This window comes from Hyla sarda, chromosome 1, assembly GCF_029499605.1.
Source record: "Hyla sarda isolate aHylSar1 chromosome 1, aHylSar1.hap1, whole genome shotgun sequence".
Taxonomy (NCBI): Eukaryota; Metazoa; Chordata; class Amphibia; order Anura; family Hylidae; genus Hyla; species Hyla sarda.
This window is the reverse complement of record NC_079189.1, coordinates 173117828-173132144: the sequence shown is the minus strand read 5'-3', so window position 1 is coordinate 173132144 and position 14317 is coordinate 173117828. Positions and strand designations below refer to the sequence as shown.

Here is a 14317-nt window from a genome sequence, read left to right as displayed (position 1 = left end):
TAAGAATTCTCTGAAACCTCTCCTGATTCATTGATACAGGGATCCCTGTGGCCACAGAAATGTTATCAGAACATCCTTTATTGTCTGAACCATCCTCTGTGAGCTTCTATAACTGGATGTCAAATGCAGTGGGTAATAGAGGCAGTGTGGTACACGAGTCACCCCTGATCAAGTCTGGACACAACAGTCTTCCAACAGGTATTGGCACTTAGGTTCTTTTGGAGTATTGTTTAGATAAGAGTTTGTCCACTTACGAAACCTGTGCAAGCTGGACAAACTGTTCCCATGAATCTGGTAATGTGAAGCAAGTTACGGACAAATAGCATAAGAAGAAAAATTTCCTAATAAATAATGCTAAACAGTCACATCTAGATATTGGATGACAAAGATTTCTACACTAATAGGATCTGAAAAGGGCACAATTAAAGAAGGAAATACATTCCTGATTCTTTATATTAATCAGTAAATTGAGTAAAAGTATTTGTTTTCTGTGACCATTGTCATCCATTGTCATACTGTAAATCCATGTGTGTATTTTTTATTTTTAAACATTTGTGTTTGTAAGCTACTTATCAGTATAGTTGTTCCCACAACCCAAAGGGTTAACATAAAAAAAAATGCAAGTAACAATGGTTTTGCTGCAGCATTTGCTTCTCTAACTGAAGACTATTGTGGTGTTAAGATAAAATTCTATTTTTTTTACATAAATAAGGTTATGTGATTTAGTTGATTTCAAGAAAAATAGCTTGTTCTGATGTACATATGATTTCCCTAAGTGTTCCAGGAAAACTCATTATTCTAAGGTCTGTTACATTCAAATATTCAAATTCAGAGTGTAACACATGATTCCGTGGCCTATATTCCTTTAAGAAAGTACACTCTTTTTAGAATTTTTATGTATAGTGTTATGATGAGGCATGGTGCTAAAATATTGTTGTTGTTATCTGCACCCAGTACCTCATAATGAGAACGTGATAAATGGGATTGTGTGGAGGTACAGATCTGGAAAAGGGTACAAAAATTCTGCTGCAATAAAAGTTCCCAAGAGCACAGTGGTCTCCATAATTCTTTAGTGGAAAAAGTTTGGAACAGCCATGGCTCTTCATAGAGCTGGCTGCCCCACCAAAATAAGTAATATGGGGAGGAGAGCCTTGTTAGAGAGGTGACCAAGAACCCAATGGTCACTCTCACTGAGCTCCAAAGATCCTGTGTGCATATAGGAGAAACTTCCAGAAGGTCAACCATCACTGCAGCACACCACCAATCTGGTCGGCTCATTTTTGAACCATATCGGTTTTATTGACGAACTAAAAACCATAGCAGTCCACAGTTTTCAGTCCAGCAACAAAACATTATTTGGTCTAAAAATTAGCCGACCAGAGTCACTATCCGTTCAGCTCATTCAAATGAATGGGATATGGCACGAGTCCGGCGGGGATACGGCAGTGGACGATTTTTAAATTTCCCTGCCATATTGCATAATTGTAGTGGGAATGTAGCCGAACAGAGCTTGAGAGGATCTGCAAAATTTCCACACTAGGATCTGCAGAAAATCCCCAAATCATGGTGTGCAAACCTTGTGGCACCATGCCGAAGAAGGCTGGAGGCTGTAACCTCTTCCAAAGGTGCTTCAGCTAAGTACTGAATAAAGGGTCTGATACATATATCAATGCAAGATTTAGATTTTTTTCATGTTTAATAAATTATATTATTTTTAAATAAAATATTAATATTCTGTTTTCACATTGCTATTATGAGGTATTGAGTGCAATATGATGTCTTTTTCTATTTTAGCACAAGGCTGCAATATAACAAAATATGAAAAAAGTAAAAGGGTCTGAAGACCTTCCAAATGCATTGTATGATGTAATGCTTTTTTCTTTCTAATTACTAATCCTAAAGTAAACTTAATTTTATGTTTTAGGAACTACACATAACCTTCCAACGATCCCATCAGCTTCTGATTTTAATACCGTACTGTCCAGTGATCAGAACACCTTGGATGGAACTCATTCTCAGCACAGCAGTAGCCAAGAGGATATTGCGGGAATTGAAGAGGGCAACCAAGGGTTTCCAGCAGTCCAGCTTGCAGATGCACAGGTTAAATAAAATATTAGAAATAAGTCATCTGAACTATTCTCTCTTTAACTGTTAATAGCAGTTAATAGCATCTTCGAAGCTCAGTGAAATAAGTTACTCATAAATCTTTTGATGCATTAGATATTATGCAACTTGCATCAAAAATGTCCAAAATTGTTATAACAACAATGCATTTTTTTCTCTTTTTGTAATGTCATTTTTCTTGTCATTTTGAGAAAATCACAGGAAAAAACCTACGGTATCATTAACATTATATTTTAATAGTTTGGATATTTATGCATGCGGCGATACCATATATGTTCATAAATTATAAAAAAAAAATTTACACTTTTTGGGGGTGAAATGGGGAAAATGGGACAATTTAAATTTTTATTGGGGGGAAGGGATTTTTCTAATTATTTTTTTTTACACTTTTTATGTCCCCATAGGGGACTATTTATAGCAATCATTCGATTGCTAATACTGTTCAGTGCTATGCATAGGGCATAGCACTGATCAGTCTTATCGGTCATCTTCTGCTCTGGTCTGCTCGATCTCAGACTAGAGCAGAAGACCCGTGGGAGGCAGCGGAGGCAGGTGAGGGGACCTCCGTCTGCCGTTCTGGATGATAAGATCTACGCGGGAGCTCCGATCATCCATTTTAGTGACCGCAGTGCTGCAGATGCCATTATCTGTATTGATCACGGCATCTGAGGAGTTAATGGTGGATATCCGCGCGATCGCGGATGTCGACCAAAACCGGTGGGTCTCTGACTGCTATCAGCAGCAGAGAACTGCCATGCATGACACGAGCATCGCTCCGATGATCGCGGTCATGTATAGGACGTAAATGTACGTCCTGCTGCGTTAAGTACCACCTCACCAGGACGTACATTTACGTCCTGCGTCGTTAAGAAGAACACATTCTTTAATACATTTGCTGTTGAAATGCAGTCCTTTCATGCTTCTAATGTTTTGCAGGTGGTATTCAAGCCTCTGCTCCGTCATACAGGCATCCAGTCACAAGATGTTGTACCACTCAGCTATAGGATGTATTTTGGAGAGTACTTGTCCTTTTCTGGTACGCTTGACTGTCTTAGAGCTGACATAGTTGATTCTGATACGTCAAAGGAAAGAAGAAGTAAAAGAGCCAGAAGGTTTGCTTTTTTGATACTTTATTTGCCTTCACATATGCTAGCGAGTATTTTTTACACTCTTTATCTAATTATTACTGCCTTTTAGTAAAAATATGACAAGACATTAAATTTTTTAAATTTTTTTTAAGGCAAGGGGCCATACATCTACCTCCTCTTGAATTCAAGCCAGCTTTGATGCTAGAAACTTTCAGCATTAATGCAGTGATAATGGAGAAGTCTATGTGCACACCGCAAAATTCCACCAGTGCCCTCTCCTTTCATGACCTTAGTAAGCGGTACTACAATACCTTCCACTGCAACTTTACCATTTCCTGCCAGTCAATTAGTCAACATGTAGACATGGCTTTGGTAAGGCTTATACATCAGTTCAGTACTATGATTGATGATATCAAAGCAACGCAGACCGATATCAAACTAAGCAGATATACAGCTGGTTCAGCATCACCAACACCCACCTTCAAGACTAGAAAACACAGGGACTTTCGCTCCTCTGATTTTAGCCGTAGCTCTCGGGGCAGTTTAAATGGTGGCACCAGGGTAAATAATTTAAAGAACAAAAGAGCCAACAATGATATCAACAAAAAAGAGTCCCGGAACAAGAACTCTTTGGGAAGGTCAGAGAGGAGAACCTCTAAGGTTTCTCGAAAAGGATCAAAAGATGCCGTAGATCATATGACAATTCATATGGATGATTCTGATTCCATAACTGTGTCTGAACAAAGTGAACCGTCGGCAGAATGCTGGCAGAATATGTACAAGCTGCTAAACTTTTACTCTTTAATCTCTGACCCCACTGGATTTTTGGAAAAATCATCAGAACCACTTGCCCCTGCCGGTAAGAATGCATGTTTCCTGTGTCACATTTATGTATTATTGAATTTGTAGTGTATTGATATATAATAAAAAAAAAATCTCTTTTTGAATAATAACTAGGAGGGAGGAGTCCGTCAGAGCCCACATGCAGAGTGGTGTTTGAGAATGAACAGGACAGTAATAGCTTGAACAGGAGTCAGAGAAAACGTAGCTTGGTTACAGCTGAACCACAGCATGTCACCTTGATTGTTTTTGGAATTGGTATGGTGAATCGCACCCATTTAGAAGCTGACATTGGAGGCCTGACAATGGAATCAGAACTCAAGAGGATTCATGGAAGTTTTACCTTAAAGGAAAAAATGAAAGGTACTGTTTTAAACATTCCTGTAAAGTTTCCTTGATCATTATGTGTTAAACTGTGGGAATATTCCATCATCTGCTATTATGTCTAACACTAATTTGCTTGTTTCCTGCCAAAACAGTTTTCTTCTAAACAGTGTGCATCTAAATCAAAACATATCATTGCGTATAGATATTAAGGCCATTAAGACAGGCCGATTATCGGCTGAATGAGCATTCCTAATAATTGACCCTTGTAAAAGGGCCCAGCGATCAGCTGATGGAGGAGAACATTTCTATTCTTCAGATAATCACATTATTGGCTGCACATCGATCTTTGTAAACATGGGATGTGCAGCCGACAATGAGAAAGTAAAGGGTCACACAGTTAAAGGGATTGTGTCACCAAATGTGATTATTATTTTTTTTAGAGGTTAAATAATTTTTTCACATTTTTAAAATATTTTTGGAAATAGTTAAAACATGTTTTACTTGTCACAAAATATAAAAAATAAAATAACTTGTCATATCTCCTATTGTTTACCAGCAGAGGGAGCTAACACGATGAATCTGGTGAAAGCAAGCAACTTGTCTGGCTGCTGCTGCAAACTAGACTTCGCCTGTCTACCTTCCTCCTCTGTCTATGTGCAAATGAGAGTGGGTAGGGAAGGGGGGGGCAGCGTTTATAGTTTATATGTTTCCAGTTTTTTTAGTTCCACTTTCACCAATTTGTTGGTGTCTGAAGAGTGGTAAAGAACAGACAAGATGTCTCTTGATAGGTCACTGCTCCTCAGGGACTTCAAGAAAATGGTGCTGGCTCCCCCTTACATTTCACCTAGCCTGTGCTATGCACATGTGCAGTAAGCAGTCAGTGCTTTTCTATGAGACACTCTGTCTTAAAGGGGTACTACGTTGGAAAACTTTTTTTTATAATCAACTGGTGCCAGAAAGTTAAACAGATTTGTAAATTACTTCTATTAAAAAATCTTAATCCTTCCAGTACTTTTTAGGGGCTGTATACTAGAGGAAATGTTTATATTTTTGGATTTGTCTCATGTCAAGAACATGGTACTCTCTGATGACCTCTGCTGTTCATTTTAGGAACTGTCCAGAGCAGGAGAATATCCCCATAGCAAACATTTGCTGCTCTGGACAGTTCCTAAAATGGACAGCAGAGGTCAGCAGAGAGCACTGTGGTCGTGACATCAGAGAAATCCAAAAAGATAAACATTTCCTCAGTAGTATAAAGCCCCTAAAAAGTACTGGAAGGATTAAGATTTTTTAATAGAAGTAATTTACAAATCTGTTTAACTTTCTGGCACCAGTTGATTAAAAAAAAAAAAAAAAAAAGTTTTCCATGGTAGTACCCCTCTAACTTTCTTATGCCCTATGCCGGCCATAAAGCAACTGTGTAGGTTTTGTGAAGTGACACACCACAAAGATGCTACAGTAATGGCAGGCCCCAGTACACTCTTTATTAAAAAATAACATTAAAACTACATTTGTCCTAAAACTAAATACATACATGAAATGCTTTAGCTTGATAGAATTAAAAAAAAAAAAAGAAAAGAAAGAAAGAAATGGTGACACATTCCCTTTAATTGAGCCATTTAAAACTGAGCTTTTGTATTTTATTTTCCCTCTATGGAGTTCAGTGTGCTTTTTCCATATACAAGACAGTAGTACATGTTGTGTTTTTAAAATACACACATTTTATAGGCCCATCTGAACAGTCCTATAGACTAATATGAGCTTCATATTATGGACCATAAAAAAAAACTTAGGAAATACAGATAGAAAATGTTACCACATAGCTACTGCATTGGTGCCGAAAACTGTGTCAGCATGCAGGCTTTACACCAGATCAGGGAGATTTTCTAATTTGTAATGCCAGTTTGCTTTTGCAGGTGAATAGGGGTCTACCCGCAAAACCACATGGCTGTTAATACTTTTGGCCTCATGGCAGCTGCTGTGGGGGCACTCATTACAACACTGGTTTATTATACATGGATTGACTCACCTGTCCATTATTTTTCAATCTGTGACTTTCTAGCTTTTAGAGTTGGGTTGGAGTTATGACTCCAATCATATATTGACACTTTTGAATATATATACCCTATGTCAGTGTCTAAAGAAAATTTTGCTTCTCCACATTTAGAGTTGAATAATGGCACTATTATTGCTGACCCCTTTTGTTAACCTCACTACTAACTAAACATGTTAAAATGACAAAAAGTTACTCTCATATAAATGGCATGTTTATTTTTATGCCATACAGCAACAACCTTTTTTGCTCTTCCTACATTTTTACTTTTCTTCAATAATGTGAACTATTAATGGCTTTTTTCTGTATTTGTCTAGATGTTCTGCATCAGAAAATGACTGAAACATGTGCTACAGCCCATATTGGTGGTGTAAACATTGTTCTTCTGGAAGGCATTACACCAAATATTCAGTAAGTTTCACTGTGTTTTGTGCATACATTTTGTTCAATAACTGATATAAATGTTAGTACATTTAATGATTGCTAACTTTTTAGCAGTAACAAACACTTGAGCTTAAGGGCCCGTTCACACTGAGCAATTCATGAGGAATTTACTCAAGTAATTCCTCATGAATTCTCCACTTGAAAAAATACATCTCTTCTTCCAATAGACCTTTAATGTATTTTGCTGCGGAAATTCCGTTGCGGAATTCCTCTCCGCTTGAAGAAAGAGCATGTTCATTCTTCAAGCGGAATCTGTTAGCAGAATCCCATAGAACTCAATTGTAAAAAAAAATTCCGCCCGACATTGTTTTCAAGCGGAATTTGCGCGAAAGTTCCACGCAAAAAAAAAAAAAAAAGGCTAAATTCTAATTGGTGTTTGTAGTCCAGCAAAAAAATAAATAAAAACTGTTTCCTCCTATATTTATGTGTGGAAATCTGCGTTAATTCCGCACAAATTCAGCGCAAATTCCGCGTGAAAAAAAGGCTTTAATTCCGCGGCTGAATTTTTAAGCGAGAATTCCTCGCCAATTCCTCAGTGTGAATGGGGCCTAAAGAGGTATCCCATCTCAGCTTATCTCCTATCCAGACAAGCCAATTGGTTGGGGGCCAGAATGAACGGATCGCACCCCACCTGCATGACCACCACTCCATTCTTGTATACCTTTCTCTTTCAGTAAAACACTTGATGAAGAATTATGAAGTATACATCAGCTATTTTGTACATATTTAGTCAATTCTATGAACAGCACAGAGTGCAAAGCATTTGAAAGAGATTTTCAGTTCTGATCCAAGACTCCAATATAGTTTTTGTGATAGGAGTATATACACTATTAAGCACAGTTTTTTGAATGCTCTTCTTTTGCTCCATCTTGGAATCCTGTTGTGTAAGCTGCAGTCTTAGCCGGGCACATGTTAGTTTGTTTTCCCAGGGGAGCCATTAGTTCTTTCATCTGTATTCATGCTTCCAAGGCAGTCTTTAGACAATAGACGTGCGCCTAAGCTCTTTTTTTGCGACTTGTTGGTACACATAAACTAGCACACAGCCTAAGTAGCTTTTAGTTTTCACTTTGCAGTGGTCACAAATTTATGAAGTGCGATTGTCACACATGGGCATAAAAAAAGTTTCAAACTCCTCCAAAAAGTCGCAGAACTAAGCCTGGTCAGACCTGGCTTACAAAAATGCCTTTGGAGTCGCAGTTAAAAAGTCGTAACCGCGACTATTTGTGCAGAATAGATGCAGAAAAGAGAAGGAAGCATACAAAATGGAGCTCCGAAGTGATTTATTGATTTTTGCTTATGTGTGCCAAATTTATCATCCACCTTGATATAATGATAAATGTGTCAAAGCAAAAAGAATTACTTCAAAACTCCCTTTCCAAAGACAACAATGCTAAATCTCCCCTAGTTCCCTATGGGGTTGTCTCTCCATATGCATACCCGGCAGGTTTCCTGTCTAGTTTAAACTCATAGGAATTGAAACATTATTATTGGTTTCATAAACTGTGTGAGAGATTATCAGAACTCCCTAAAAGACAAAACCATCTTTGTTGCTCTTTGTTGAAATAAAAGCTGCACTGTGATTGGTTTGGTATGGGCAACAAATATTGTTTTTGATAAATTACTGTTTTTATGAATGAGTGGATAATTTTTCAATTTAATATATATTTTTTAAACACTACTGCAAATATTTCATGAAGTTGTTTAAGTTAAAGTGAAGGAAGTGGATTCAGAAAGAAGTAGTATAAGTTTCATTGCACCCCTATAGTAAATAAAAAAATCTTTCTAATGTACTTTGTTTAATTTTTTTTTTAGTTTTCTATGTTTTATTTGTGATTAAAAAGCTGCCACTAGGTGTCTACCTATTTGTCCAGAGCACATCTCCCCCCCTCCCAATATCTTGCACAGACTTTGGACTCCTGCTGGCCTGGCAGAAGTCCAAAATCAGGAAATGCCATCTAGAGTGCTGGGGGGTGGGGGGTGGGGGGTGCAGCCTTAGCTCATCTCCCACACTGAACTGCTCTGGGCTATGTGTGGCAGAGTGAGGGAGGAAGTTCTCCCCTGTATGGCTTCAGATGATGTCACGCCTGCTGGGGAACGCCCCTTCCCAGTCTGAATCTGACTAAGACTAAGCATAAAATACAGAGCAATATCAAGGTAGAAAACTAACAAATAATAAAAATAAAGGGCAGGGGGGGTTTATCATGATGGGGGCAGTGAACTGGGAGGGTTATAAAATTTAACAAGATCATGAGAGGTACTCTTTAAGCAAGAGTTTGGGGATTTTACTGTTTAGGCATTAAACATTTATTAACAATTAAAGTGATACATCAGCCCTGAACCTTGAAGATTTGATATAAAGTGATATCATAAAATGCACACTTTTTTATTGTTCTTTTAAAATGTTTACATTTTATCCAAAATATTTTGGATGTTAACTTACTGGTCTTTTTCTGGATACACAGTCTCTGTGGTCTAATCACAGCAAGAAAAGAGAATCTATTTTTCCAAATATCGTCTTAGTGAAATAATTGTAACATAAAAAAATTGAATTCAAATACTTGGATACATGTTTGGATTTACAATTTAAGGCATATAACTGTCAGGATTCCGTATAAAATGTGAAACATCAATTGTAACTGTCTGAACTGTGCTCAGGTGAAGCCTGATTCTTGGGTTTACAGTATTGTTTCCAGTTGGATTTGATCTTTTTTTTTTCTTCTTCTTGCTTTCTCTTTAACTTTCATCTTTAGATTGGAGGATTTTCCTACATCTCCAACAAGCACAGCCAAACAAGAGTTTCTGTATGTCCTGATCATTACTTGTTCAGTTGTTGTGGTCTTGTTGTGATGTGATGATTTAAGTACTTACAGTACCCCCCCCCCCCTTTTCCTTCCTTATTGGAGGCTTCATTTAAGTGCATGTAACAATTTGGCTCACACAGCTCAGGGCAATGGCATTTATATGTGTAGAGTGAGCACATGGACATGGTAGACTTGGATCTTTAGGGTACTTAGTAAAAAACAGAAATGTTGTGCCTAGGTAAGTATTGTAACCAAATAAAATAAAGTTTCTGAAACAGAGGACCACCCATTCTCAGGAACAGTGGGGTACCAGTTGGTCATATATTTTTTCACATTATCCATTTGCCATTTTTTTTAATGGTAAATTTTGCCAAAGGATAACCTCTAAAGTTTATTTCCCTGGTGCTTTGCTTAGAATGTTAGAGACCTCTTTTGTCTGTAAACTATAGTAGCCTGATGGGTTTCAAGTGGGGGACTTGTTTCATGGACCTCCACGAAAAGTTAGCGAGCTGATGATTTTAATACTTTATTATTGAAGTTAAATTCAGGTTGTCTTGGATTAAAAGTGATTTCAGATTATGTAACCATATGAAATTAACCCCACTTTCTCTCCTATCTAACAAGCATTATAGTATATACTGTAAATTAAGCCATAAACTTGTGCAGAAAATGTTTCTGCCCCTTTTTGTGTAAGACTCTGTGCACCACACTGTCATGTCTGATAACAAGCAAACAAGAGCATGACTGTCGTCAGTAATGCATGTCTTGGTGTGAGAGTAAACCATTTATTTTACTGGGACAAATTCACGAGTATGCACAGTGTTAATGTCTTAAATCTTTTATGTTTCTTCAGGACTGTAGTGAAATGCAGCATTGCAAAATCTCAAGCCCTTTATAGTGCTCAAAGAGGCCTGAGGACAAGCAACGCTGCTGTCTTCAAAGTTGGAGCAATCAGCATAAATATCCCTCAGCACCCAGCAACTCTGCACAGCATGATGGTCCGTAGTTCTCACCAGCTCTCAAAGCAGATCTCTGATCTCATCCGGCAGCCATCGACAGTGTAAGTCAGTACATGAAAGATAGTAACGATCGGTCTACATTCACTTGCATGAATAGTATTGTTATGTAGACCGTATACCAATGAAGTTTACCGGATACAACAGGATCTACATTTTATTTTGAACAGTAGCACTTGTGTGTTTTTATGTTAGGGAAATAAATGTATTTAATGATTACAGGTCACACAAGGTCTTAGTGACAATACAATGTATCTCATCACATTACTCTAACCTTAACATAAAATTGGACCTATAGCCTATTCTGACCTGTATGTTGCAGTAAATACTTCCCTGTGAAATGAAAGTTCTGGAGCTTAGTTTTATAGCACTGGATTGCAGCATATTGTAGTTATTAGGAATAAAATAGTTTGTATAGATACTGGCATAAACTTGGTAAATTTGAAGATATTTTGACTAACACAGTGATGAGTCAAGTTAACAAACCTGTTGTGAACAGTTTCTAAACAATACAACATATCCCTACACACACTGTTCCATACACAGTAATAAGCCAAATCAGATAATCTCATCCTTTTGCTGCGGTTGCCAAATTTTCACGCCTCCACACATTTCATTCCGAGGAAGGATAACATTAAAGGGGTTATCCACGTTGAGGTGATTTTAGTATGTACCTGGCAGACAGTAATGGACATGCTTAGGAAGGATCTACGCTTGTCTTGGGGCTAAAGTGAGATTACCATAACACTGTGGCTAGCTTTTTGTGAACGGGTATTTCCTGTTTGAGTTTTCTTATTTTGCCTACAAATCCCAGAATTCCATTTTCCTCCCTCCTTCACATCAGCCACCCCACCCATTGAAACATAAATGAGCTGCATCCATTCAAAAGACCTGTGGTTTTCAATCAGGGTGCCTACAGCTGTTGCATTAGTTGCAGATTGATCTCTCTCACCAAGCGATCCCTCCACCCATTGAAGCGGACAGGCTCCCTGTCATCAGCTGACTAGTGAGTCAGGTCTCGGCCGCATTGCAACCTGGGAAAAATAGTATAGAGACAATAGTAATTTTGTATGCTGTAAAAAATAAATATTGGGGTGAAAATCACAGAAGAATTGTGAGAAAACGGTCACACACAGGTACCGACACTATATTATGAACTACACTAACTTTACAGCCCCTGTAGCATAGTGAAATAAAAAAAAATCCTGGAATTCCCCTTTAACCCGATAACGAACATTGACACCTATGTTTGTCCAATGGCCGTTAACGGGGTATGACACAGGCTCCCGACTCAAGCCTGCTTCATACCAGCCGGCCCCCAGCTGATTCCTGTAGCTGGGGGCCGGCGTTAATAGCAGACATGCGTCGATCGCTGCGGCCAGCTATTAACCCTTTAGATCGCCGCTTTCAAACTTGACAGTGGTGTCTAAAGGTGCCTGTATCCAGTCCCTGGTGGTGCAGTGGGGTGGCAGGGCCAGGCTTTATCAATGTGCACACAGATCAGTGGGATTGTATGTAATCCCATTGATCTGTATGAGGAATCGAATGATTCCTCCTAAAAGTCCCTAAGGGGACTAAAAGTGTAAAAAAAATAAGTTTAAAAAATTTTTTAAAAACACACATTAACCCCTTCCTTATTAAAAGTTTAAATCATCCCCCTTTTCCCAAATTCCATTAAAAAAATATATAACCATAATAAAAGGAAACATATATGGTATTGCCACGTGCGTAAATGTCCGAACTATAAAAATATATCGTAAATTAAACCGCACGGTCAATGGCGTACGCGCCCAAAAATTAAAAATTCCAAAATAGCGTATTTTTGGTCACTTTTCATAGCGATCAAAAAGTCAGATCAAAACAAAAATGGTACAGATTAAAACTTCAGATTACGGCGCAAAAAATTAGCCCTCATACCAATCTGTACGCGGAAAAATTAATAAAAAAGTTATAGGGGTCAGAAGAGGACAATTTTAAATGTATTAATTTTCGTTCATGTAGTTATGATTTTTTCCAAAAGTACGACAAAATAAAACCTATATAAGTAGGGTATCATTTTAATCGTATGGACCTACAGAATAAAGTGTCATTTTTACCGAAAAATTTACGGCATAGAAACGGAAGCCCCCAAAATTTACAAAATGGTATTTTTTCTTCAATTTTGTCGCACATGGTTTTCTTTTTTCCATTTCGCCATAGATTTTTTGGGTAAAATGACTGATGTCATTACAAAGTAGAATTGGTGGCGCAAAAAAATAAGCCCTCATATGGATTTTTTGGTGCAAAATTGAAAGGGTTATGATTTTTAAAACGTAAGGAGGAAAAAACGAAAGTGCAAAAACAGAAAAACTCTTGGTCCTTAAGGGGTTAATCTATTAGACTTTGGCTATGTAATTTGGAACTATCACGTATCATCATAGACACTTATCATCAAGTTACACGTGTTAGCATTGTTTGATTAGTGATAATTTATTACTATCTCTTTTACAGTGTGCCCCCAGCAAAAGAGGATGTTGCCAATCCATTAATCTCTGAAAAGACCCCCACTAGTGTAAACCAAACTCCCATTGAAACCAATGTGTTTCCTCAGCTCCCAGAGGGTCTGGAGAAGAAGCCTATAGTTTTGAAGTTCAGTGCTATGTTGGATGGCATTGCTATTGGAGCTGCACTTCTACCATCCCTTAAAGCAGAGTACAAAATGGGAAGAATGAGAAGTCATGGAATGACAGGTACAAAGCTATGTACAAATATATCTATTTTTATTGTGATTATGCAGTCATGGCCGTAAATGTTGGCACCCCTGAAATTTTTCAAGAAAATTAAGTATTTCTCACAGAAATGGATTGCAGTAACACGTTTTGCTATATACATGTTTATTCCCTTTGTGTGTATTGGAACTAAATTATTGGCACCCTTAACTTAATATTTGGTTGCACACCCTTTGGAAAAAATAACTGAAATCAGTCGCTTCCTATAACCATCAATAAGCTTCTTACACCTCTCAGCCTGAATGTTGGACCATTCTTCCTTTGCAAACTAAACATATGGGTTTAACCCCTTAAGGACCAGGCCATTTTATACCTTAAGGACCGGAGCATTTTTTGCAATTCTGACCACTGTCACTTTAAACATTAATAACTCTGGAATGCTTTTAGTTATCATTCTGATTCCGAGATTGTTTTTTCGTGACATATTCTACTTTAACTTAGTGGTAAAATTTTATGGTAACTTGCATCCTTTCTTGGTGAAAAATCCCAAAATTTGATGAAAAAAATGAAAATTTTGCATTTTTCTAACTTTGAAGCTCTCTGCTTGTAAGGAAAATGGATATTCAAAATATATTTTTTTTGGGTTCACATATACAATATGTCTACTTTATGTTTGCATCATAAAATTTATGAGTTTTTACTTTTGGAAGACACCATAGGGCTTCAAAGTTCAGTAGCAATTTTGAAATTTTTCACAAAATTTTCAAACTCACTATTTTTCAGGGACCAGTTCAGTTTTGAAGTGGATTTGAAGGGTCTTCATATTAGAAATACCCCATAAAACACCCCATTATGAAAACTACACCCCCTAAAGTATTCAAAAAATTATTCAGTAAGTGTATTAACCCTTTAGGTG

General features: G+C 37.6%; 1 protein-coding gene across 9 annotated transcripts in view; it reads left to right on the top strand.

Annotated features, from left to right (window-relative positions):
• Positions 1-14317, top strand: part of BLTP1 (bridge-like lipid transfer protein family member 1) — a 302200-nt gene that overhangs the window by 189119 nt on the left and 98764 nt on the right. For 7 of the 9 annotated variants that reach the window (XM_056564084.1, XM_056564133.1, XM_056564130.1 and 4 more), the window contains exons 43-51: positions 40-198; positions 1925-2100; positions 3061-3236; positions 3365-4071; positions 4170-4415; positions 6750-6843; positions 9627-9677; positions 10531-10737; positions 13184-13422. In XM_056564084.1, coding sequence (XP_056420059.1) covers positions 40-198; positions 1925-2100; positions 3061-3236; positions 3365-4071; positions 4170-4415; positions 6750-6843; positions 9627-9677; positions 10531-10737; positions 13184-13422 — 2055 coding nt within the window. The remainder of the gene's footprint in view (positions 1-39; positions 199-1924; positions 2101-3060; positions 3237-3364; positions 4072-4169; positions 4416-6749; positions 6844-9626; positions 9678-10530; positions 10738-13183; positions 13423-14317) is intronic. The other 2 variants (XM_056564123.1, XM_056564091.1) reach the window with 2 other exon arrangements.